This window comes from Rhineura floridana, chromosome 7, assembly GCF_030035675.1.
Source record: "Rhineura floridana isolate rRhiFlo1 chromosome 7, rRhiFlo1.hap2, whole genome shotgun sequence".
Classification (NCBI taxonomy): Eukaryota; Metazoa; Chordata; class Lepidosauria; order Squamata; family Rhineuridae; genus Rhineura; species Rhineura floridana.
Window position 1 is genome coordinate 147,412,592 of NC_084486.1, and position 22,411 is coordinate 147,435,002.

A 22,411-nucleotide genomic window follows, 5' to 3' on the forward strand; every position below is an offset into this window, starting at 1 on the left:
TGTTTCTTCCCAGTATTTTAAGAGCAGCTTTCACCTCACATTCTAAAATTTCTGGTTCTTCATCATGAATGAATCTGCCATCCTTGAAAATGTCCCATTCCTGTCCATTTTAATTCACTCACACCGAGTATCGTAATGTGGATGCATTCCATTTCTTTCTTGACAATTTCTAACTTTCCCTGGTTCATGCTTCTCACATTCCATGTTCCTATTGTGTACATCATACAACTTTGGAGTCTCTTTTCACATCTGTGCGCATCAGCCTCTGGGTTTCCTTTTGGCTTTGACCCAGTGGTGTCATTAATCACAGCGCTACTTGTCCTTGTCCTTTGTTCTTCCCCAGTAGCTCAGTGAGTGCCTTCTGACCTGGGGGTCTCATCTTCCAGCACTATCTCATGTTGCATTTTGGATACTCTGTTCATTGGGTTTTCATGGTAAGAGGTATTCAGAGGTGGTTTACCATTGCCTTCCTCTGAGTTGGAAACATCTTAGTCTGGTATCTCAGCTTTGACCATTCCACCTTGGGTGCCCCTGCTAGGAGTCAAGCCTCTTGGTCTAGACTCCTGACTGCACTGCTCTCAGCGTCTTCGATACTCTCAAACCCCCTCACCATGTCAAGGTGTGCATCCTAGAGGAGGTTGTGAGAATTAGTTCATGAATTATCATGTGGCCAGAAGCCTCTGAAGTACTGTAGCAGTTTCCAACAGCTGCTACAGGAACCCATGGAGCACCTCCTTCCTGACCTGTTAGCACAAGGAAAGGGACCCTGTAGCCTTCTAGATGGTGCTGGACTACAACTCCCATTGTTGACCATGCTGGCTGGGGCTGATGGGAATTGAATCCAACAACATCTGGTGGGTCACAGGTCCCATACCCCTACCCCAGCAGCACAAGTACAAATATTTCCTTTTTTGCTGACTCCCCTGTCTCAATAGAAATGCAACATAGTGTGCTCCCTGCCCTCTGGAGGACATAGGTGACCCCATCTCATCCCTGTGTGATTCTTGTTGTCACCATTGGGGGCGGGGCATTGTCTGCAGCAGCTAACAGGGACTGAGTTAGGCACGTCCAGGGGCTTCGTCCTGTGCTGTGATCTCTGTTGCTCAAGATGTATTGTCTCGTTGCAGGTGGCTGTTGCCCCCACAGGCACTGAATGCTTACTACCTTCCCAACAAGAACCAAATGGGTACGGACAAGTGTGGTATAACTTTGCCACCCTGGGCTCCTTTGGGAGGAAGTGTGGGATATAAATTTAATTTTTTTAAAAAAATATATAGAATAAAATATCACTTGCACATTTTTTAGAGCTTGGTTGGATATCTCAGGGGAAAGGAAAACTACAGCACTGTGGTGGAGTTCATTTCCTCTCCTTGCAATCCGGTTGTGCACTGCGGACGATCCCTTCTATTACAGAATCTCATAGCTTCTACAGCAGGGGTAGTCAACATGGCTCCCTCCAGGCACTATTGGACTACAATTCCCATCTTCCCTGATTGTTGGAGATTCTGGCTGGGACTAATGGAAAGGGCAGTCCAAGGGTGGGGTAACTGTCCATCCAGATATTGTTGAACTCTAAATCCCATCAGCCTCAGCCAACAAGGCCACTGGTCAGGGATGCTGGGAGTTGTAGTCCAGCAACATCTAGGGAGCCGCAGGTTCCCCTACCCCTAGTACAGTCCAACAACTTTTAGAGGGAAGCTGTTCCCTTCTGTGGCTATCTCCATTCTACAGAATCCTTTATTTGTCCCCCCCCCATTCACACTTTAATTTTAATTGTCCTTTTTAGGCATCCAAAAACCTTAGGCTTTCTCCTTCTCCCACCCCACTCCCTAATATATATATATAATGTGTGAAGTGGTCCTCAGAACAATGGGTGGTATTCCACTGTCCTACTCAGACTAGACCCATTGAAATGAGTGAACCTAAGTTAGTCATGTCTAGCAACTTCAATGGGTCAACTCCGAGTTGGGCTATAGTTAAATACCACCCAATAGAATTGCAACCTCTGGGCATGAGAAATTCTTCTCAGGCCCTCTCTAGAATCACATTCCCAGAACTTGGAACAAAAAAGCCCACATCACCGTTTTAAAACGCATCTCCGCAACCATGAGAACTTGAAACTTTCTCCTTTAAAAAAAAGAGAAGAAGCTGAGATTGGAGTCAGGCAGTAAAAGAATGAATCTGATCACAAATCAGTGATGATGTGTATCCTCTTGCTATTTTTTCCCCCGTAAAAACTGAGGTGCCAGTACTCATATATTGATAATAGTTCCATGGGTGCCAGCACAAAATGGCTGCCATGAGCAGCAAAACAAGAGGTGATGGTACTCTGGTACTCTATACCAGTGAATACTATCACAAAAAAGCCCTGCCTTGTTCCAAAATACATTAACTCCCTTAAAAGGTTATCAGCCCAGCTTTGCAGCATCCCTTATTTATGAACTATCCTCCAGGCTGACTCCACATTTGCTGAGAATTTGAGGACAGAGACACACTTGCAGTTGTGCCGGTTTCAGTGTGTCTCCGCCTCCATTTTCTCAAGTCAGACTGACAATGCTAGGCAAACTCTGTTTACTCCAGAACCTGGGGAAATTAGGCTCCAGTGCTTTTCTTGAAGAAATTAGTTTCACGCAGAAATCAAAACTGCTAGTGGATCAACTCGTCACCGCTCCATTGGTGTGTCCAGTGAAAAGGCTTTGCTGCAGGCTGGCCAGAGGCAGTGATGACCCCAACACTTTGCTGTGGGCGCTCCTAAAAGGTCTGAGATCAGCAGTGGGGAAGGGAGATGTGTCCAGCCATGAGCAAACGCATTTTGAACCAAAGCCAACTAAAACGGTCTAGCTGCTTTTGAAGCAGCTGGTGTGTCTGCGGCCTTACTGTTTTCTGGTAACCCTTGTCTCATTCCCTCACAGTGTTCCCGGCTGGGATCCTTCAGCCCACCCTCTATGACCCAGAGTTCCCACAGTAAGTGCTTTCTTCGTAACACCAGGAGCACAGGAAAGGAAACTGGGGCTGTGTGTGTGTGTATGTTGAGGATCACAATGTTGATGATGATGTTGTGGATGATGAGGATTCAAACTTGCTTCCTCAGATGTTGCTGGTCTCCAGCTCCCATCATCCTCAGCCAGCTTAGCCAATGGTCAGGGATGAAGGGGACTGTAGTCCAACAACTTGTGGGCAGCCATGCTTGAAGAATAGTGGAAGGTCCAGCCCTTCAGTTCTCTCAGCCAAATACTGTGGGATTTTGACCTGGTGATGACCCATCAAGCAAGCACTTCCCTTGACAGCGGTGCTTTAAGCTGGATTCCTGCATTGAGCAGGAGGTTGGGCTCGATGGCCTTCTAGGCCCCATCCAGCTCTACTGCGCTATCATTCTATGAGCTGGGGAGCAGGCCCTCCACTCCCCACACCATTTATTTTTATCACACATCCCTGGGGCCAAATTAACTGTTACGATAAATGTGCTTTTTGAAAAGTGTGCTTAAAGTGACCACATTTATTTCAAAGAAAATTGGCAGATGTGGAAGGTGCTCCTGATGTCCACTCCCCCCCCCCAGTCTCCAGCCTAAACTTCTCTTTCCCTCAACCCCACCTCAGTTGTGGTGGTGCTGCTTGAAGTGTGCAGAAGCCACTGTTCTCCAAAATGGAACACACCCTCCCACCCTCCTCCTCCTTTCTGCAGTTAAAATTGGGTGGGGAGTATGCAGTCCTCCTCTTAGACCCACAACTGTCACTGCCACCACCAACTTGCTGTTTGCAGGGGGAGCACTCGGCACCCATTTTCCCCCAGTCCTCCACTGCCTCCCCACAGCCAACCCTTGTTGCTTATCTCCCACCTATAGGTCCCTGAATTACGGTGGGATCGGCACCATTATTGGTCATGAGCTGACACACGGCTACGATGACTGGGGTGAGTTTCTCCTCCGCCTTCCTTCCCCCCAACCATTATTTAACCCCCATCCACTTTGGCCACAGGGGCGGGGGTCAGGGCTGGCCTAAGCCATTTTCCGGCCTGAAGCAAAGGACAAGATGGTTGTTCCCTCCCCTCCTCTAGTTTCCTCCTTCAGTTTACTGAAGCCAACTAGACTGGTAGGTGAACCTTGCTTCAGTACTGGTTATGGGTTGCTTAGAGATTTGTAGGGTCGCCATAAGTTGGGATCGACTTGAAGGCAGCCTGTTTCCGTTTAGAGATTTTAAAAATATTAAGCGGTTTGTGAATGCTTTTAAATAAATAATAAATAAACATGGGCCAGCATCTTCCCCCAACACCTGAGGGCAGCTGGTTAATACACACAGCTTAATTTTCGAACCTCTCACTGCCGCCTGACTCCTACCAGAGCTTGGAAAAGTTACTTTTTTGAACTACAGCTCCCATCAGCCTAATCCAGTGGCCATGTTGCCTAGGGCTGATGGGAGTTGTAGTTCAAAAAAGTAACTTTTCCAAGCTCTGCTCCTACCACCACCTCAAACCTGCTGCCGGAGGCTGTTTCCTCACTCGGACTCATGGTAGGGCTGGCCTTAGCCTGGATTGAAGAGCAGAGAGACCACAAATGCCTATATCAGTGGCCGTCCAATCTCACTCAATCTCCTGTGTGATGAGGGAGTGTTACATAAGAAGTTAAATTGGCCCATGGATCAGGCATGCATTGGAAAGGCACAAAGCCCTTTTCTGCACACCTATTTTTAAAAGGTGACTCTTGCTTTTTACTGGATCCTTACCTCCTTCCCCTTCCCCCCCCCCCCAATTTAACTTTGAATATAGCCAAGAATGGGCCTTCGGACTCCGGCATCCTATTCGTTTGTTTCTTAATTTTGTATATATATTTCTGCCTTGTTGCTAGGTGTGTTTTGAATTATCTTGGCTCACCCTACTTCCACAACTGCCTGCCCCAGGAACGCCATAAGCACTGGGTGTTCTTGACAATAAGATCTAATGCTTGTCCACACAGTGACACTGGCCACAGGTAGAAGCAGGCTGTACACATGTACAAGTGTTTAGTGTGAAAAAGTGAACACCTGTTGATGCATAAGTTCAACTACCATGTGCACAAGTACACAAACTGTACACTCATGGAATGTTACATGTGAATTACTGTACAAGTGTAAAGCTCAATGATATGTATACCCAGGTATACACATTGGACACTCGTTGAATGTAACATGTGAACAGCCCTACAATCAAATCACAATGGAAGTCATTTGGAAGATGTGGAGGATGCAGCTGGGAACTCATGCTCCCCCCCAAACCCCCAACCAACTAAATCTTTGATGTCACCACTGAATGGGAGAATATGGCTGGCAGCAGCTGGGAGGGTTGAGACCCCAATGTCAGGATTTCTAGGTTCTTATCCTCAATTCCATGTAACTGACTACAAGGATCCTTTTCTGCGCCCCCTTCCCCAATTGCTTTCCAGGAGGCCAGTACGATCGCCACGGCAACCTGATGCACTGGTGGACAGACTCCTCCTACAGCAAGTTTCTCAAGAAGGCGGAATGCATCGTCAGCCTGTACGACAACTTTACAGTCTACAACCAGAGGGTGAGCCAGGAGGTGCAATACCGCATTTAGCCAGGAGGGGGAGAGCTCTTCCTCAAAGAGTCTGCCGTAGAGTCAAAACCAGCTGTTGCCAATATCTGAAATATTTGAAAAATGCCAAAAAATTCTAATTCTGCCCTCCAGATTAAAAGATAAAATGTGGGCTTTCCAGTTTGCATTTTCCCTTTGATTGTGACTTTCCCCCACAATATTTGAGAGCTTTAAGCACTGTAAAGTGGTTCATTTTCAACTCTCAATTGGCTTATTTTAGGAAGGCATTAAATCTGAACTCTAATAAGCTGTCAAAATTCTGAATGTCATATACTGTCACTCAGATCCAGTTCAGTATTAACTGTTATCATATGGTGACTATCAAATACAATCAAATATCAATGGGCAGATATCAAATATTGAGAAATTAACAGCAAATATTCAACATACACTCACATAACTGGAGAATATTTGGCAGTGAAATTTTGCAGAGGAGAACTGGCAGAACAAATTTTATTATAGCTTTGAGTGCTGTACCCATGCACACCCTTCAGAGCAAGTCAAAACTTTCTTGTTGAAACTGGCTGTTAAACTGAGTTCAGACATCCTGGGCATGATCCCCTGGTAATATCTCCTGTGTAAGCCCTTTCAATTTACACAAGGAACTGGTGATACTGCATTAGGATTAGGGTTGCCAGGCCCAGCCTCCAAGAGGTCTTCTGTATCTTTAAAAGTTGTGCAGGGGGAAAGGAGAATTCCACCTTGTGGTTTTTCCCATTACAGGGTTGCAAGAACACCTGCGCTCGGCTGACTTTCTCTTCTCCTAAAGATACAGGATCAGTCTCAGGCCCTGAACCTGGCAACCCTAATTAGGATTGTTGTCATACTGAGGTTTTTCCCTGGCAGATCCAAGTTGCAATCCTCTGCGCACTTAGGAACACAGAAAGCTGCCTTATACTGAGTCAGATCATTGGTCCATCTAACTCAATATTGTCTACACTGACTGGCAGAGGCTGTGCACGTTTTCAGGCAGGAGTTTCTCCCACCCGTATCTGGAGATGCCTGGGACTGAACTTGGGACCTTCTGCATGCAAGGCAGATGCTCTACTGCTGAGCTGCGACCCTTCTTGTTTACTCAGAAGTAAGCCCCCTTGAACTTTCCTCTTCCAACAAGCCTTTTGAGTTGAGACCTATCCCAGTCGGCTTCTGTGTCAGAACTGCCTTTAATATGTCTTTTAATATGTCTTTAACCCTTTTTTAAAAAAGATATTTTTTAAGTTTTTTAAAAAAATTTAACATTGTTTTGTTTTAATGTATTTTAAGGTCTTTTCATGATGTTTTAAAGTGTTTTTAGTGTTCTGTTTGCCGCCCTGGGCTCCTGCTGGAAGGAAGGGCGGGGTATAAATAATAAATAAAAAAAAACTCAGTTGGGCTTACTTCTGAGTAAACCATCATAGGATTGCACTGTAATTATTATTAGACAGGGTGCTGTTGCTGCAAGTACTGAGTTATAAATGCAGCCTGATAATGGATGCAAAAGAGGTTGCATACTGCATTTTAAAATAAACTAAGAGGTTTATGGGGAGGGGAAATTATTAGGGTGCTATCTTATGTTCAAGAACAATGGGTTGTCATTATAAATGCATCTCTGGCCACAGAGGAATATTGCACTCTTTGTGGGGGTGTCCTTGCAATACATGGGGTTGTATTCAATGTAGCCCTAAGGAAATTGTTCCATTAACGGGAGGATTTCTCCTTGCGCAACAGAACATTCTCCCTCTCTCCTCCTCACTGCGCCCTCCTAAAATCTGTTCTGGGTTTTCCCCCAACCCTCCGGAGTAGATTTGGGGATGGCGTGGGGTGCGTGCAGGGACAGGAGAGAGGGAAAAGTTTGATTGCACTACTGCTAATGCTAGCACAATTATTCAGCTGAATACCACCCATGGACTCTCTTTACACACACATAGCAACACCACCCATTGTCATGACAGATGCTTCACATATTGTTCTATCCTCCACTTTATATCTGTTTAGGGGCACAACCTCTGCTCTAAAACACACTTCTCATTTGAGACCTAAATGTGAAATTTCTTGCTGCAGCTCAAGCATGCATCTGGAGGGCTCCAAGTCTGTATGTGTCTTTCATAACTCTATTTTTGTTTGAAGATAACTATTAATTTGGTAAATTTATACAGATTTTTTTAAAATGAGAAAGGAAAGAACCAGACATGCCTCTACAAATTTATAATCTGAGACAATTGGGGCACAAGCCCCCCCCCTCACTTCCCACATCCCAGTGCATAGTGGCTCCACTTCTGACCTTCCCGCGTTAGGCACGAGAAGGTCAGAAGCGGCACTGGTGCCCATGGAAACACTGGGGGCAAGGCTTGTGTATGTCCCCCTTTAAGCCAACATGCAATCATGCAGTGGAGACTGGTGGCTCCAGTGTCTGTGAGGCAGTGAATCTGGTCCAGGTTTTGGTCTGAATTTTCAAGGAGATGTCCAAGGTGCTGAAAGTTTAGACCAAAACGTAGATTCACTGCCCCACTGACATCGGAGCCACCAGTCTCCACTGGATTCAACTAAGTCAGGGTGGGGACAATCTGTGGTCATCCATCTGTTGTTGGACTCCATCAACCCCAGTCAGCATGGTTAATGTCCGGGGATGATGGGAGCTGTAATCCAGCAATATCTGGAGAGCAACAAGATCCCCACCACTTACCTAAATGAGTAAACAGAGCTTGTGCTTTTAGTATCTTCTATGTGTCCTCAAGCAAGAGGCCTTGGCAAATTATAACTTAGTGTGCAAAAGAAAGGTTTAGTGCCACCTCCCAACGGCAGCTGGATCTGTACTTTGGCCCATTGTCTTACTGAGGCCTTTGACTAATGAGCCAATGTCGATTCCTGCATGAATTCCAGACATTTCAGTGGATGTTCCTGGCAGACTCCATACCATTTGCTGGGAGGTCAAAGTCCTAGAGATACCATGCCATTCTAGGTGGCATCTCGGTACCAGGTGGGAAATTCAAAAGAGGCTGAATTAGACCAATGCCTGCCGGCTCTGGAGACAGGCATCTGAATTTCTGCCCATCACTCAACTATTAAAGGCAGGGGAGCCTTGGCAGTAAAAAGGTGGCAACCCAACATTCAAGATGTATGGGAAGACACTCAGTCTTACATTAATGGACAGAGGGATGAAAGCCATTATATAAATATTGAGTGTTATCAGCATTTCTATAATACCACTTTTGAGTGTATGAAGACATATGCTAACCTGTTGTAATCCTTACCAATAACCCTGTGAGGTAGGTTGTTCACTCAAGGCATGTTTTATTTGTGTTTTTAAATTGTTTTTTGTGTTTTAAAATTTGTGTATTTGTTTTTATTGTTTTTAATTGCTGTAAACTGCCCAGAGAGCTTCGGCTATGGGGCGGTATATAAATGTAATAAATAAAAATAATAAATAAATAAATAAATAAATGGAATCCTCTCTCTGCCACAAAATGTGGTGATGATCACAAGAATCACTTAAATGGTTTTTGGCAGGCTTAGACAAATTCACAAAGAAGGAGAGGTCTGTCAAGGGCTATTGGCCTCACAATGTGGAACCTCCAAGTTCAGAGGCAGTCTACCTCTGAATATCATATGGTGGAGAGCAGGGGTGATAGAGAGCTGCTTCCCAGAGTTCTTTGGTCTGATCCAGCAGGAAAATTCTTATGCAACGATTATGATCATCCCTGTATTTTATATGTGGGAGAGAGAGAGAGAGAGAGAGAACAGTTTGCCTAAGGCCAAGTCAGGTGAGATTTGAACTGGGGACGTTCTGGTTTGTGATGCTGTCTTTTCACCACCAGCTTGATAGAACTGCATGATGCCCTTGTGTGAACAGGGTGTCCAGTCAAAACTGGAGTGTGACAAGTGACACAAGAACCTAAGAGCCATGATGGATCAGGCCAGTGGCCCATCCGGTCCAGCATCCTGTTCTCACAGTAGCCAATCGCTCCAATGCAACGCCCGCAAGAAGGATCTGAGTGCAACCACACTCTCCCCACCTGTGATTCCCAGCAACTGGCTTTCAGAAGCACACTGATTTTTTTTTAAAAAAAATAAGAACTGTTTATAAATATTCTTATAAATAAAACAAAATTAGTGTAGGTTTCCCCAATCTTTAGTGCCCTCCAGATGTTTTTGACTATAGCTCCATTGGGACTGGTCATCCAAAGCATCTGGTGGGCACCAGGTTGGAGAAGGCTGCCATAATGCAACATTTCTAAATACTGGGGTTTTCTGAGGTGGCAATGTTAGAATGGGAACATCTCCCATCCCAATGTTAAGAACATAAGAGGAGCCTGCTGGATCAGGCCAGTAGCCCATATAGTCCTGCATCCTGTTCTCACACTTGCCAACCAGATGCCTGTGGGAAGCCCACAAGCAGGACCTCAGCGCAAGAGTACTCTTCCCTCCTGCAGTTTCTAGCAACTGATATTCAGAAGCATACTACCTCCAACTCTGGAGAAACAGCATAACTATCAGGCCTGGCGCCAGTGGACAGCCAAGTCAGGCACTGGCCAAGGGCCCCTGCAGCTGGCCGAGGGCCCCTGTGCCTGGTAGTGTGGAGCTCCCGCTCTGAGATCTCCACCACAATTGGGTTGCGGGGTATGACCAGACAGTGGCTTGGATCGCAGAGCGAGAGCTTCTCTCTCCCAAGTGACACCACTGCATGCAGCTGGTGCGCACTTAAATATGCCTGGCTGTGACACCTTTTGCATCGTTGCATGCCTGCCATCACCCAAGATGGTGGCAGGGGTGGCAACACATCAGCACATATGCCTGCCATCTCTCAGGACTGCATTGGGGGCATGTTGACTCCCCCGCTGCCATCTTGGGTGATGGCAGGCATGCATGCTGATGTGGCGACGCAAGAGGTAGAGTGACCAGATGTATTAAAGCACATGCATGTGCATGGGAGGGTTCCAGCAGTCTTGTGCCCAAGGGCCATGTTGTCTGGTGCCAGCCCTGATAGCCATCATGGCTAGTAGCCATTGATAGCCTTATTCTCCATGAATTTGTCTAATCCTCTTTTAAAGCCATCCAATTTGGTGGCCATCACTGCCTCTTGTGGGTGGGAGTTCCATAGTTTAACTATGCGCTCTGTGAAGAAGTCCTTTCTTTTGTCTGTCCTGAATCTCCCAGCATTCAGCTTCATTGGATGGCCACTAGTTCTAGTGTTATGAGAGAGGGAGGAAAACCTTTTCTCTGCCCACTTTCTCCACGCCATGCATCATTTTACGCACTTCTGCCACGCCGCCTCTTCCTCGCCTTTTCTCTAAACTAAAAAGACTTTGCTCTTTGTCTCACAGGTGAACGGGAAGCACACGCTTGGGGAGAACATTGCTGATATGGGAGGACTAAAGCTTGCCTACTATGTAAGTCCTCCCAGAAGCAACAGCAGCGCCCTGTCGCCAGGTGCAAAGTCCAGCAAGCCTTGCAGTCCGCAATCTGCTCAAGCACAATGTGGCTAGCAGAGCCTCGCAGGGATGTTCTCAAAGGACAGCACTCCACCCCATGGAGGTGCAGCTAAAGCAGAACCTCAGGGTTGAAGCCCAGGCCTCCACAGCACAGCCCCTCCCTTGATGACTTGATGACCATATAGGTTCCTTCCATCTCTACTATTGTATGATTCTATCACTCTGACCCTGATCAGGCATCTTCAGTGTACCTGTGTAGTTGGGATCTGTTGCCCTACCATGCATCATAGAATCATAGAATAGTAGAATTGGAAGGGGCCTATAAGGCCATCAAGTCCAACCCCCTGCTCAATGCAGGAATCCAAATCAAAGCATTCCCAACAGATGGCTCTCCAGCTGCCTCTTGAAGGCCTCCAGTGTTGGAGAGCCCACCAGCTCTCTAGGTAATTGGCTCCATTGTCGAATGGCTCTAACAGTTAGGACGTTTTTCCTGATGTCCAGTCGAAATCTGGCTTCCTGCAACTTGAACCCATTCTTCTGTGTCCTGCACTCTGGGACGATCGAGAAGAGATCCCAGCCCTCCTCTATGTGACAACCTTTCATGTACTTGAAGAGTGCTATCATATCTCCCCTCAGTCTTCTCTTCTCCAGGCTAAACATGCCCAGTTCTTTCAGTCTCTCCTCATAGGGCTTGGTTTCCAGTCCCGATCATCCTTGTTGCCCTCCTCTGAACCTGTTCCAGTTTGTCTGCATCCTTCTTGAAGTGCAGAGACCAGAACTGGACGCAGTACTCAAGATGAGGCCTAACCAGTGCTGAATAGAGGGGAACGAATACTTCAAAAAGTACTGGAAAAGGGATTGTCCATTAGCTGTCACGCCTTTTAAAGCTTTTTTAAAAACCCTTGCCCATCTCCTCTGGTCACACTTTAACCATGATCAAATCCCTCCTCGGTCACGCCTGTGCTGCTGTCCCACCCTTTAAGGAGGCCCCTATAAAAGGAGGGTTGGCAAGTGGAGAATGACCATCTCTGCTTGCTGAGTGCAACTTTCTTCCACAGGCCTATCAGAAGTGGGTTCGGGAACATGGGCCCGAGAACCCACTACACCCGCTCAAGTACACCCACGAGCAACTTTTCTTCATCGCTTTCGCCCAGGTAAGGCCCAAAGACTTTGAGCAAAAGTTCCTCTTCTGTCTTATCAGACTGAGGCATCTCCAAAGCGTCCTCAGCTTGCTAGAGCAGCCTTTGCCAGCTGGGGGCTGATGGGAGTTGTAGTCCCAAGACATCTGCAGGGCACCTGCATTAGAGAGCTTGCAGCAGCAAAATTTGATACCTGGAATTAGCAGCATGCATTTGTTTTGAATGAGTAAAGGGCCCACTTGGTTCCACTTTTATGCCTTGCAAAATGAATTCCGTAAGTAATGAATGGATATGTATCTTCATTTTCATTATCTTAATAATCTTGGGCCCAAAGTACCGAAGGGACCATTTGATCCCTTCAGCCCCACTGTGATCACAGAGATCCTCTGATGGTAGGGTTACCATCCCTGGATCATTTCAAAGAGAGTACATTTGGCTTCGATGAGTGAAAAGTAAGAGTACGCTGTTTTACCATCTTAAAAAGAGTACATGCACTCTTAAAAGAGTACGGTTGGTAACCCTATCTGATGGGTCACTTCTGGCAGTTCCCCACACAGACCCTGAAGCTCAGTCGGCCCTTACTAGAGATTAAGACTTTAGTGTAGCAGGTCATCCTGTGTGGAACTTCCTGCTGCTAGAGGTTCCACAGGAACTGTCCCTGCATTCTTGTAGAGATCTTCTGAAAACGGTATTGTTTAGACAGGCCTTCGCAATATGCATTAATTGATTGATTTATAAAAGTATTTCTGTACCACCCTCTTGTAAAACACCAGGGCAGTGTACAACCAACCGATATCTACTGATGTTTTACTGATGTTTTTAATTATGCATACTTTTACTATTTTTTTATATATCAATATATTGTATGCCGCCTTTACATATTTTATGAAAGTGCCGATTATAAATATTTATTTAAAAATCAAATAATCACTTATTGAGGGCTTACCTTTCTCGGCTGAAAGCAGAGATCCTCTCCATGGCTGCCTGATGGATGCAGCTGTTTTATTCTCCCAGAATGCCCCAGACGTCACATCATTCTCTGGCATTCTGAGGGGGAAGATAATGGTCCCACACACACACACATGCGCAAAATGGCGGAAGCAATGGCCCCCATTTCCCCTCCTCCCAGAATGCCCCAGAAAGGCACAACAGCTGGGGGCAATCTGGGAATATAAAATGGCTGCCATCTAAGCTCTGCTCTGCTGCTGCAGCCCTTGCCACAGACAGCAGCTAAGAGCAAAACAGAAAGAAGCAGAAATGTAACAAAAGCAAGTGTGAGTTTTTAACAAAGTCCCCCAAAACAATTCCTTTCAATTAAAAAAAAAACATATTGAACAGTGTGTGTGGAGGGGGGAGGAGAGGAACCATACCCACCTCTGCCTGTCCTTTCTAACCTTTGCCAGAGGACCCTACAACAGGGTTGCCAGGTCCATGGCCTGAGACTGATCCTGTATCTTTAGGAGAAGAGAAAGTCAGCCAAGTGCAGGTGTTCTTGCAACCCTGTAATGGGACAAACTACAAGGTGGAATTCTCCCTTTCCCCCTGCACAACTTACAGAAGACCTCTTGGTTGCCAGGCCCAGCCTCCAAGAGGTCTTCTGTATCTTTAAAAGTTGTGCAGGGGGAAAGGAGAATTCCACCTTGTGGTTTTTCCCATTACAGGGTTGCAAGAACACCTGCACTTGGCTGACTTTCTCTTCTCCTAAAGATACAAGATCAGTCTCAGGCCATGGACCTGGCAACCCTACCCTGCAACCATCACTGGGCCATGCAAACATTTTGGGTGGGGGCTGGAATGGGCTGTCTGGTCCCTCAGAGACACTACAGCAAAGAGGCTATGGTCCCAGGCTATGGTCTGCAGGCACATGAGGCCAGCTCCCTGCTGAGGTATGGTCAGTGCCTGGATGGGCGACCGCCTGGGAAACATATGCTTACACCAGGAACCTCCATCTGTAGTTACACCTCCGGACTACACAGGAGAGAAGCCCTGTTATTACTGGAACTTGTTGCTTCTACATTATTGTTAGTTTTTATTGTTAGTCTCTTAATGTTTTGATGTTTACATGTTCTGCTTTGTACGTCGCTTAGAGTGGCTGACAATTCAGCCAGATAAGCGACTAATAAGTCGAATAAATGAATGAAATGAAAATGTAAGCCGGTGTGGGTCTGAGAGCCCTGGGTCCAAGGCACCCTCACCTTGGCGCCAGGGGCTCCAGCCATCCTGTCTGACAGGTCCAGCCTCACTTTCTGTGGGTCTCCCTTCTTCTCCCTGCAGAACTGGTGCATAAAACGGCGCTCCCAATCCATCTACCTGCAGGTGCTGACGGACAAACATGCCCCCGAACATTACAGGTACCTCTGTGTGTCTGCAGGAGGAAGGGACGGGAAGGGGAACGGCTGGGGAGGGGATTTGAGTTTGACTTTGGGGGGGCTTCAACAACAGAGAAGCAGCATAACGAGAGAAAGTGTCTTATCACTTTAGAGAGACCTTTTTGGGGAGAGGGGTTGTATTCGACAGGAGCCTCAGTGTCACTGTCACACATGCCGTTGTCACCCCAGATATTGGGGAGGAAGGGCGGCTTCTCCCCAGTGCAACACAAGCCAGCATCCACTTGCCCTCCTTTAGGCCAGCCTTCCCCAACCTGGTGCCTTTCAGATATTTTGGACTGGAATTCCCACCTAGCACAGCACTGCTAGCTGGGGGCTGATTGGAGCTATAGCCCAAGTGGCTGCAGGGCCCCAGCTTGGGGAAGGCTCGGGGCCTTTGCAGCCTGGCTTTGACTGGGGCTGTGAACACACTAGTCACCAGATCAAGGTTTTTCCATTGGCGACAACTGGAGGGGGAACGGGGTAGATCTGCTGATCAATTGCAAAATCTCTTTGAAGCTGAATTTTTTTAAAAAAGCGCTCAAGCTGCTCTCACCAAGTTGTACACTAAAAAAAATAATAGTGGGGTTTGACTAGCGTCATGTGCCCCCATTTTCCAAAGAGAGGTGGAGATGCACTGGAATCGGCAGAACAGTGTGTCTCTACACTGGGTAGAGAGCCCCTGCCCACAGCCTTCTGCTTGTGTAAGTCTGAAGTGGGAACCCCCCAAAATGATCTCATTGTTGTATTTTATTTTTTTTAGTTAAGTGTCTCGTCTCACTTTCCTTACCCACAAGTTTAAGCCCAGTTATATTGAAGCAAAGGAAAGCTTTTTTAGGAAGTACAGTGGTCACATCGAATGAGAAGGAACATGTTGCAAGGGTAAAACAGCCAAGGCCACCAAGACAGACACCAGCACTGAGAAGAGCTCCAAGAGGAATGAAAGAGGCACTGCTTTCCATAATCCACACCAGGGATAACCAAGGCGACCCTCCAGATGGTGTGGAACTCCAATTCCCATCAGCCCCAACGAGCATGGCTGATGGTGAGGGATGATGGGCAGTTGTAGTCCAACAGCTTCTGGAAAGCACCATCTTGACCTCCCATGCTGCACACACAGATGTGCTTCTTTTTGACATATCGTTGGCTCCAATCACACAAATCTGGCAGGTTTTTGAAGTCATATTAAAACTTTGCAATATCTGTTTACCTGGGCAGTAATGGGATGAGAGTGCACTAGGGTGGGCGCTGACGTGCTCATTTGCATAAAATGTGCCTAAAATTTGCACCAGCTAATTTATACGTATAAGTGCAAATTTAACAACAATTCCTTTAATGTAAATAGAGACGCAGTACATCTCACCCATTGTGACCAGGTGAATTGCATGCAGCTCAGTTTGCTGTCCAGTGTGGCTCCTTATGGTTATCTTTGGACTGGACACAGCCCCCTTGAAATAGAGGATATCTTCAAGTGACAGGGCTGCCCTCTGTAACCATAGGACATATATCCAGTGGTGGCTGTTGCTCGTTGGGACTGATGGGCCGGAAGGCAGAGAGCCCAACAGTAGGTGAGGCCAGAGCCAATCAGAGGCAACTCTGGTTTTTCCTCTACCTCCTCCCTGCTGAGTTCTACAAGGGGCAACAGTGAGACTCAGGAAGAGGATCTGGTAGCACTCTTCAAGTACATGAAAGGTTGTCACACAGAGGAGGGCCAGGATCTCTTCTCGATCGTCCCAGAGTGCAGGACACAGAATAATGGGCTCAAGTTGCAGGAAGCCCAATTTCGACTGAACATCAGGAAAAACTTCCTAACTGTCAGAGCCATACAACAGTGGAACCAATTACCTAGAGAGATAGTGGGTTCTCCGACACTGGAGGCCTTCAAGAGGCAGCCGGACAGCCATGTGGTGGGAGTGCTTTGATTTGGATTCCTGCACTGAGCAGGGGGGTGGACATGATGGCCTTATAGGCCCCTTCCAACTCTACGATTCTATGATTCTAGGAAGGTGACAGCCAGGACCACCCCCTGGGCTGGTTATAAAGTAAGAAGGCAGACAGGTATGGGCTGGCTGAGGGCAGGCAGAGAATGGTGGGGCAGTGCTCTACTAGCCCCAGTAGACCAGCCTCCACAGCTTATGTCCACCCTAATGCGCTCACTTCACCAGTGTCAATCCCTCTTTCATGCAGCTTTCAAATCTTTGGGGCAGGGGGTGGAGAGACACACACAACAACTCTATTGCTCTTTTCCTAAGACCAGTAATGGAGTGGCAAATTCAGAAGAGCAGGGTCCCTTCATGGTAGCTTCCTCATGGCTCTGTCCCCTCCCAACCCTGCCCACTTTCCTTGCCTCTCCGTGTTGTCTCCGAGTCCACTCTCCACTACAACAGACACCTCTAGGAGCCAATCAGCACGAAAGGGAAGGCTGTGTGTTAACTACTGAGAAGAGTCTTCTAAAGGGCTGTCTCACCTCCTTTCACTCTGATTGGCTCCAGTCAGCACAAAAGGACAAGAATATTTTCATCCCTCAGCCGCTAGCATTTGTCTGTATCTTGGCTCCAACGTGAAAACCTGAGCCGCTTTCTCAGCCCAAACACCCTTGACTCCACCCAACTTGCAGGTCACCCCATGTGGTCTCCTGGCTTGACTGCTCAGCAAATGTCCCCTGCCAGGCCGAGGGCATCTCTGGTAGATTTGCCACCCCCTGTGTCCAATATACACCTGAACTCTCAGCGGAGTGAAACCAGGCAGGCTGATAGCCCAACTTTTGAACAGTGTGTTGAGCAAGCCAGGAATGCCTTCCTGCCTTCAACCGCGCCGCTTAACCCAGGGCACGGGCTTACTCTGGTTTTTTAATTGAGAGATACAGTACTGTGGCTGAGTGGGTGGGAGTGACACATTCTCAAGGGTGAGTGACAGCCAGATCCTTAAGGGCTATGTCGTACTTCATACCCAAATGGGCGGAAAGGTAGCGAATTAATGGAATACATAGGACCCTGGGGACTTGTTCCTCGGAGCTGCTGAAGGCTTACATTTGAAGCAGTTCCATCAAGCAGTCAGGGTGCTGCCACCAGAACTTGAGAAGAACAAGTGAAGAAGAGTGAATCTGGGCATGTGCAAAGTGCTTCTCTCTTGCCACCAAGTACCTGCGCCCAGCCTCAGCACAAGGAATCAAGGCTTTCTAAGCAGACAATATTTCTCACGTGCAGGCCTAGGAGGCAACACCTCACAAAATGATCCTTCTCACAGTCCTTATATCATTTCCCCCTTCTTTGTCTCTCTCCCTGTCACCCTGCAGGGTCCTGGGCAGCATCTCACAGTTTGAGGAGTTTGGCCGGGTCTTCCACTGTCCTAAGAACTCACCCATGAACCCAGCTCACAAATGCTCCGTCTGGTGAGAGGCCCACCCGCTCCCCTGCGCCATCCGACACCCACCCCTCGGCGTGTGCCAAAAAAACCCCACTGGGCCCACAGCCACCACTCTACGCCCCATCGCCCACCGGCTGGACAGAGAGAGATGAGAGGAGCCACCCGTGCCGTTGCAAGCTGGCTCTGTTCTCAGGGACGGACACGCGCACCGACAGAGGAGGGGCTGACTCCCAAGGGCCATTATGGGGCGCGCGGGGCATTGGACTGGCTCCTCCAGGAATGGTGTGTTCTTCTCCCCACTGCCGTTGCACACGCCTCAGTCATTATTCGTAGGAGGAACAGCCAAACACAGGCTAGGCTGCCCAGGGGAGACTGCTCCTGCCATCCCAGGCCCGGCCGTTACCGTGGAGACAGAGCTGGTAATGTAAGGCCTGTTTCTCCAGCCAGCTCTGGAAAAAGAAAATGGTGGGATTTGGATCCTTGCAGACCAGGACAAAGAGAGTTGCCTGCGAAAGGACCTCAACGCTCAGCATTTCCGATTTCCAGACCTGCCTCTCAGGGCCAGCACCTTCCCAAACTCGCCTTGGTCTCAGAAAGGCCTTCTCTGAAACCGGCAGGGACAGTAGCCCTGGCAGGGGGCAGTTGGGGGGGGGAAGAGCCATCTACCTGCCCCAGATTCCGCCCCCCACCATGCCATGGCCCAGCCACCTCTTTCCCCTGAGCTAAAGCACACCAGGCAGCAGCAGCACAGGAGTACTCTGGAAGACAAGGGCCATTTCCAGACAAGCATTCCTCCTGATTTGCTTGCACACAAATTGCAGGGGGGTTATACCACGTCCACTGTTGTATTGAACGTTCCCTTTTGTTCGTTTGCAAGGAGGTTGCATCAAGCAATTATTATCCTACACTTGCCAGTGCATTTCCCCATCACTTTCCTTGCTGCAAAAAAAAAGAAAAAATCCTATTTTATTTTATTTTATTATTTAGAAGTGGGATTGTTGCGCAAGAGAGCCAAATCCACCTTAATTCACAACCCGAATTTGCCGGTGTGCTATTGGATCCCACCAGCAAAATAGCAACGTAAATGGCCACGGAGCTTATGGTCAGCTGTGCAGCCGGCCCCTATCCTGCTTCCCATCACTCACTCCTGGCCAGCAAGTGGTGCTCTCTGGGCTGTAGGGCTAAGTGGCTCTTTGTACAGAAAATGTTGCACTGTATTTTTCTGCTGCTGCTGATGTTGAATTAAAAGGCCAGAGTCATTTTTGTCTGCATGGACAAATGGGCATAATTCATTCATTGGGCTTCTTCCAACCCCCCCCCCCCATCCCACTCCCAAGGGCTCAGGGCCAGTACCAATCTGCCTGCTATTGTACCTTATCCTTGGCCATCAAAATTAAATTGAATTTAAATTGTTTGTATTCAACAAAGTCCTACTCAGAGTAGACCCACTGAAATTAATGAAACTAAGTTAGTTATGCCTTCAGGCCGGCTCCAGGCATGCGGGGGCCCTTGGGCATCAGCTTGCCCTGGCCCCCCGGTGGGTGGGTGGGTGTGCACGTGCGTGCGTACACACGCGCGTGCGGGACGCCCGCACGCATCCCCATGGCCCCTACCTGTCTAGTCTTGACCATTGCCCTTAATGAAGATGGCGGCCACGGTTTCCCTAAGGGGGAATGAAGCCTCCGCCGCCATCTTTGTTGATGGCACACGTGCGTGCTACGTGTGCACATCTCTGCCATCAACTAAGATGGCGGCGGCGGCTTCAGTACCTTAGGGAAGCTGTGGCCACCATCTTCATTAAGGGCAATGCTAAAAAGCCGGCTGACAGGTAAGTGGGGGGCGTGGGGGGGCATGGATCACAGAAGGGGAGCGGAGGGCCCCTTGGGGGCCCCTCGGGGGCTCCTGTAGCTCCGGGGCCTTCGGGCCAGTGCCCAACCTGGCCGCCCTTTAGAACCGGCCCTGATGCCTATTAACTCCAATGGGTCTACTCCAAGTAGGACTAGCATTGAATACAACCCAATGTGTTACATCACTTCCAGAAGATGCTCAGACTTTGGCGAGTCACCAAAGGAAACAAATTCCAAATTTGAAGGGCAGCCAATCAGAAATCAGTCAGCCAGTCTCTGTGCAGTCCTGATCAGGTGCACAGGTAGTTTTCTAAGGGCTCATCCAGACCACAGTTAAAAATCCACATTTTCCTTATTGGAATTGTCTGCTAGTAATCCGAAGCTGATTGTTTTGCACTTTTCTTTGTACTCAAACCAAACTTGTTCCTCATCCATACTTGTAGGCGTGCCCTTTTTTGGTTACAAACTCCCACTCCTGCTGATTGGCTCAGATTGCGGGGGAGGGGAGGGGAGACAGACTGATGGAGCCAATGGTAACCCAACAGAAGCATGAGGTATGTTGTGTTGCTGATTTGCTCAGACCAGAAGAGAGAGGGGTGAGGGAGCCAATAAGAGGAGGTGGAGGCATGGAGGAGGAGGCATGGAAGGAGGTTAAACTGTGAATCATAGCAGCCTGAATCCTTCCTCAGCAACTGTTTGTAATTGCTGTTTCTTTCCTTTTCGGTGCATAGTTGGTATTGGAAACTCCAGATCAAGGAAGGGGAAAAGTGTGGGAAGGCAGATATCAAATGGATGAAGGAGAATGAATGGAAGCACAAGGGTCTCACATTACAGGTTATACGGATGAGCCATAAGAGAACATTCCCTGTCAGACATGACGAATCAGGGTAGAGGTGTTCTGGCTGACTTAGACAACATCAGATCATATCTCCCTGACAATTGCATTCACTACTTTGGCCATGGGATGGCGAATCACATGATATATGGGACCTCACAGGCTCTCCAAAGAACCCCCCTGCTATCCTTCCAACCCACAATGAGCGCACACACACTCACTGCTCCAGCAGCCACCTAATTAATACCTAATTACACCTAATTAATTAATAACATTTTTTTATACATAAGGGGAAACTGTGTTCTGCTTTGGGGACAGCGGCGTACAGACAGGGGTTGGCACTGGAGAAGCTGGACACGGTCTCTCTAGGGCACCCACGGTGGCACACATTTTGCATGCTGCTTCACACCACCCACAGCTCACCTCCGGGTACGAGAACAGCGCTCACAATTCTGGGAGTGAGTGTGTCGCCCTCTTCTGGTTGTGGATGGAATTGCCAGTCTTTGGTAGAACAAGATGGAAGGTCTTCCCTGACACAGCCTTCAATGAGCGGGAGGACACTTAGCTGCAGCGTAGCAACTTAAGGAGGGCATACAAATGTGGTGTCAGAGATGGAAGCGCTATCCAGATCCCAGGAAAAGGAGGAGGGTATTGCATCCTGTGTCGTGCTGCTCAGAGGAGGGCTAACACCCCCAAAGGACCAAGGAGGACAGGAGAAGAGCCACAAAAGTGGGGCTGGCAAAGCTGGCAGAGTTAAATCCGGGCAGGTCGCAGGCCTCGTATGGCTCCACGCAGGCAGCGTATGCCATGACGTGCGCAATATACGTCTGCTCCTGCACCCCATGGAATAGGTGAGCCATGGGGCCCTTGGCCAGGATCGCCACATCCTCACCACCATGGGTTTCCGAGTCCAGCGGGACGGCAGCTTGCTGGTGGTAGCTGTCGGTCTCTAGTGTGAGAGGAGAAAACGAAATGTGGAGTTGCCACTTGTTAGACACGCCCCCCCTCTTACTTCAGCTCAGTGTGCTGTTTTCACCACACGCCCTGAGCTCAGCGTGGCCTATGGATGCCTCCTCTTCCTGCTGTGCCTATCCCAACACAGGGGAACTTACAACAGCACAGGTACTTCCAAACAGAGGAAGGTGCTTTGTATTGAGTCAGACCATTGGTCTGTTTAGCTCAGTACCGGCTGCACAGACTGGCTGTGGATCTCCGGGGTTTCAGGTAAGAAGTCCCTCCCAGCGAGGGATGGGATCCGTTGGCCAGTGCCGGTTTGAAAGCATCCTGTCAACCTAACAGGCCAATATTGGTTTGAGTTCTTTCTCTGCTGACTGCTGCTTTTACTGATCTGGTTTTTTTTCCCTTGCAAAAAATACTGATATTAATATTGATATTTTTAAAGGAAATAACATTTTGAAAGGAAATATTGATAAAATTATTGATCTTAATATCGATATTTTAAAGGAGGGTTTTTTAAAAAGTTTTTAAAAAATAATCGCAGCAGAAAATTGCTATATAAAAACCCAGTCCGTATGTGATAGAAAATAAGTGAATTAATGGTGTAGTGGTTAAGGTGTTGGACTACGACTTGGGAGACCAGGGTTCGAATCCCCACATAGCCATGAAGCTTACTGGGTGACCTTGGGCCAGTCACTGCCTCTCAGCCTCATGAAAACCCTATTCATAGGGTCGCCATAAGTTGGAATCAACTTGAAGGCAATACTTTGCTGGTCATGGACCGAAATACATTCATTCATTCATTCAATACATTTTTTTATTTGCATTGTCAGACCCAAATTGGGCTCAATTCTGCCCCTATTGCCAGCCCTACCTGGATTGGACTTGGGTCCTTCTGCATGCAGA

General features: G+C 47.9%; 2 protein-coding genes across 3 annotated transcripts in view; one reads left to right on the plus strand and one right to left on the minus strand.

The window, feature by feature from the left end:
- ECEL1 (endothelin converting enzyme like 1) overlaps positions 1–18,405 on the plus strand; it is a 64,947-nt gene extending 46,542 nt beyond the window's left edge. For both annotated transcript variants that reach the window (XM_061634526.1, XM_061634527.1), the window contains exons 10-17: positions 1,128–1,186; positions 2,913–2,964; positions 3,843–3,910; positions 5,415–5,539; positions 10,888–10,953; positions 12,054–12,149; positions 14,409–14,485; positions 17,796–18,405. In XM_061634526.1, the coding sequence (XP_061490510.1) occupies positions 1,128–1,186; positions 2,913–2,964; positions 3,843–3,910; positions 5,415–5,539; positions 10,888–10,953; positions 12,054–12,149; positions 14,409–14,485; positions 17,796–17,895 (643 nt within the window). In that variant the 3' untranslated portion in view covers positions 17,896–18,405. The remainder of the gene's footprint in view (positions 1–1,127; positions 1,187–2,912; positions 2,965–3,842; positions 3,911–5,414; positions 5,540–10,887; positions 10,954–12,053; positions 12,150–14,408; positions 14,486–17,795) is intronic.
- Positions 18,406–21,231: 2,826 nt separating this feature from the next.
- Positions 21,232–22,411, minus strand: part of ALPI (alkaline phosphatase, intestinal) — a 35,331-nt gene continuing 34,151 nt past the window's right edge. Inside the window, exon 12 of the mRNA XM_061637747.1 lies at positions 21,232–21,497. Coding sequence (XP_061493731.1) covers positions 21,232–21,497 — 266 coding nt within the window. The remainder of the gene's footprint in view (positions 21,498–22,411) is intronic.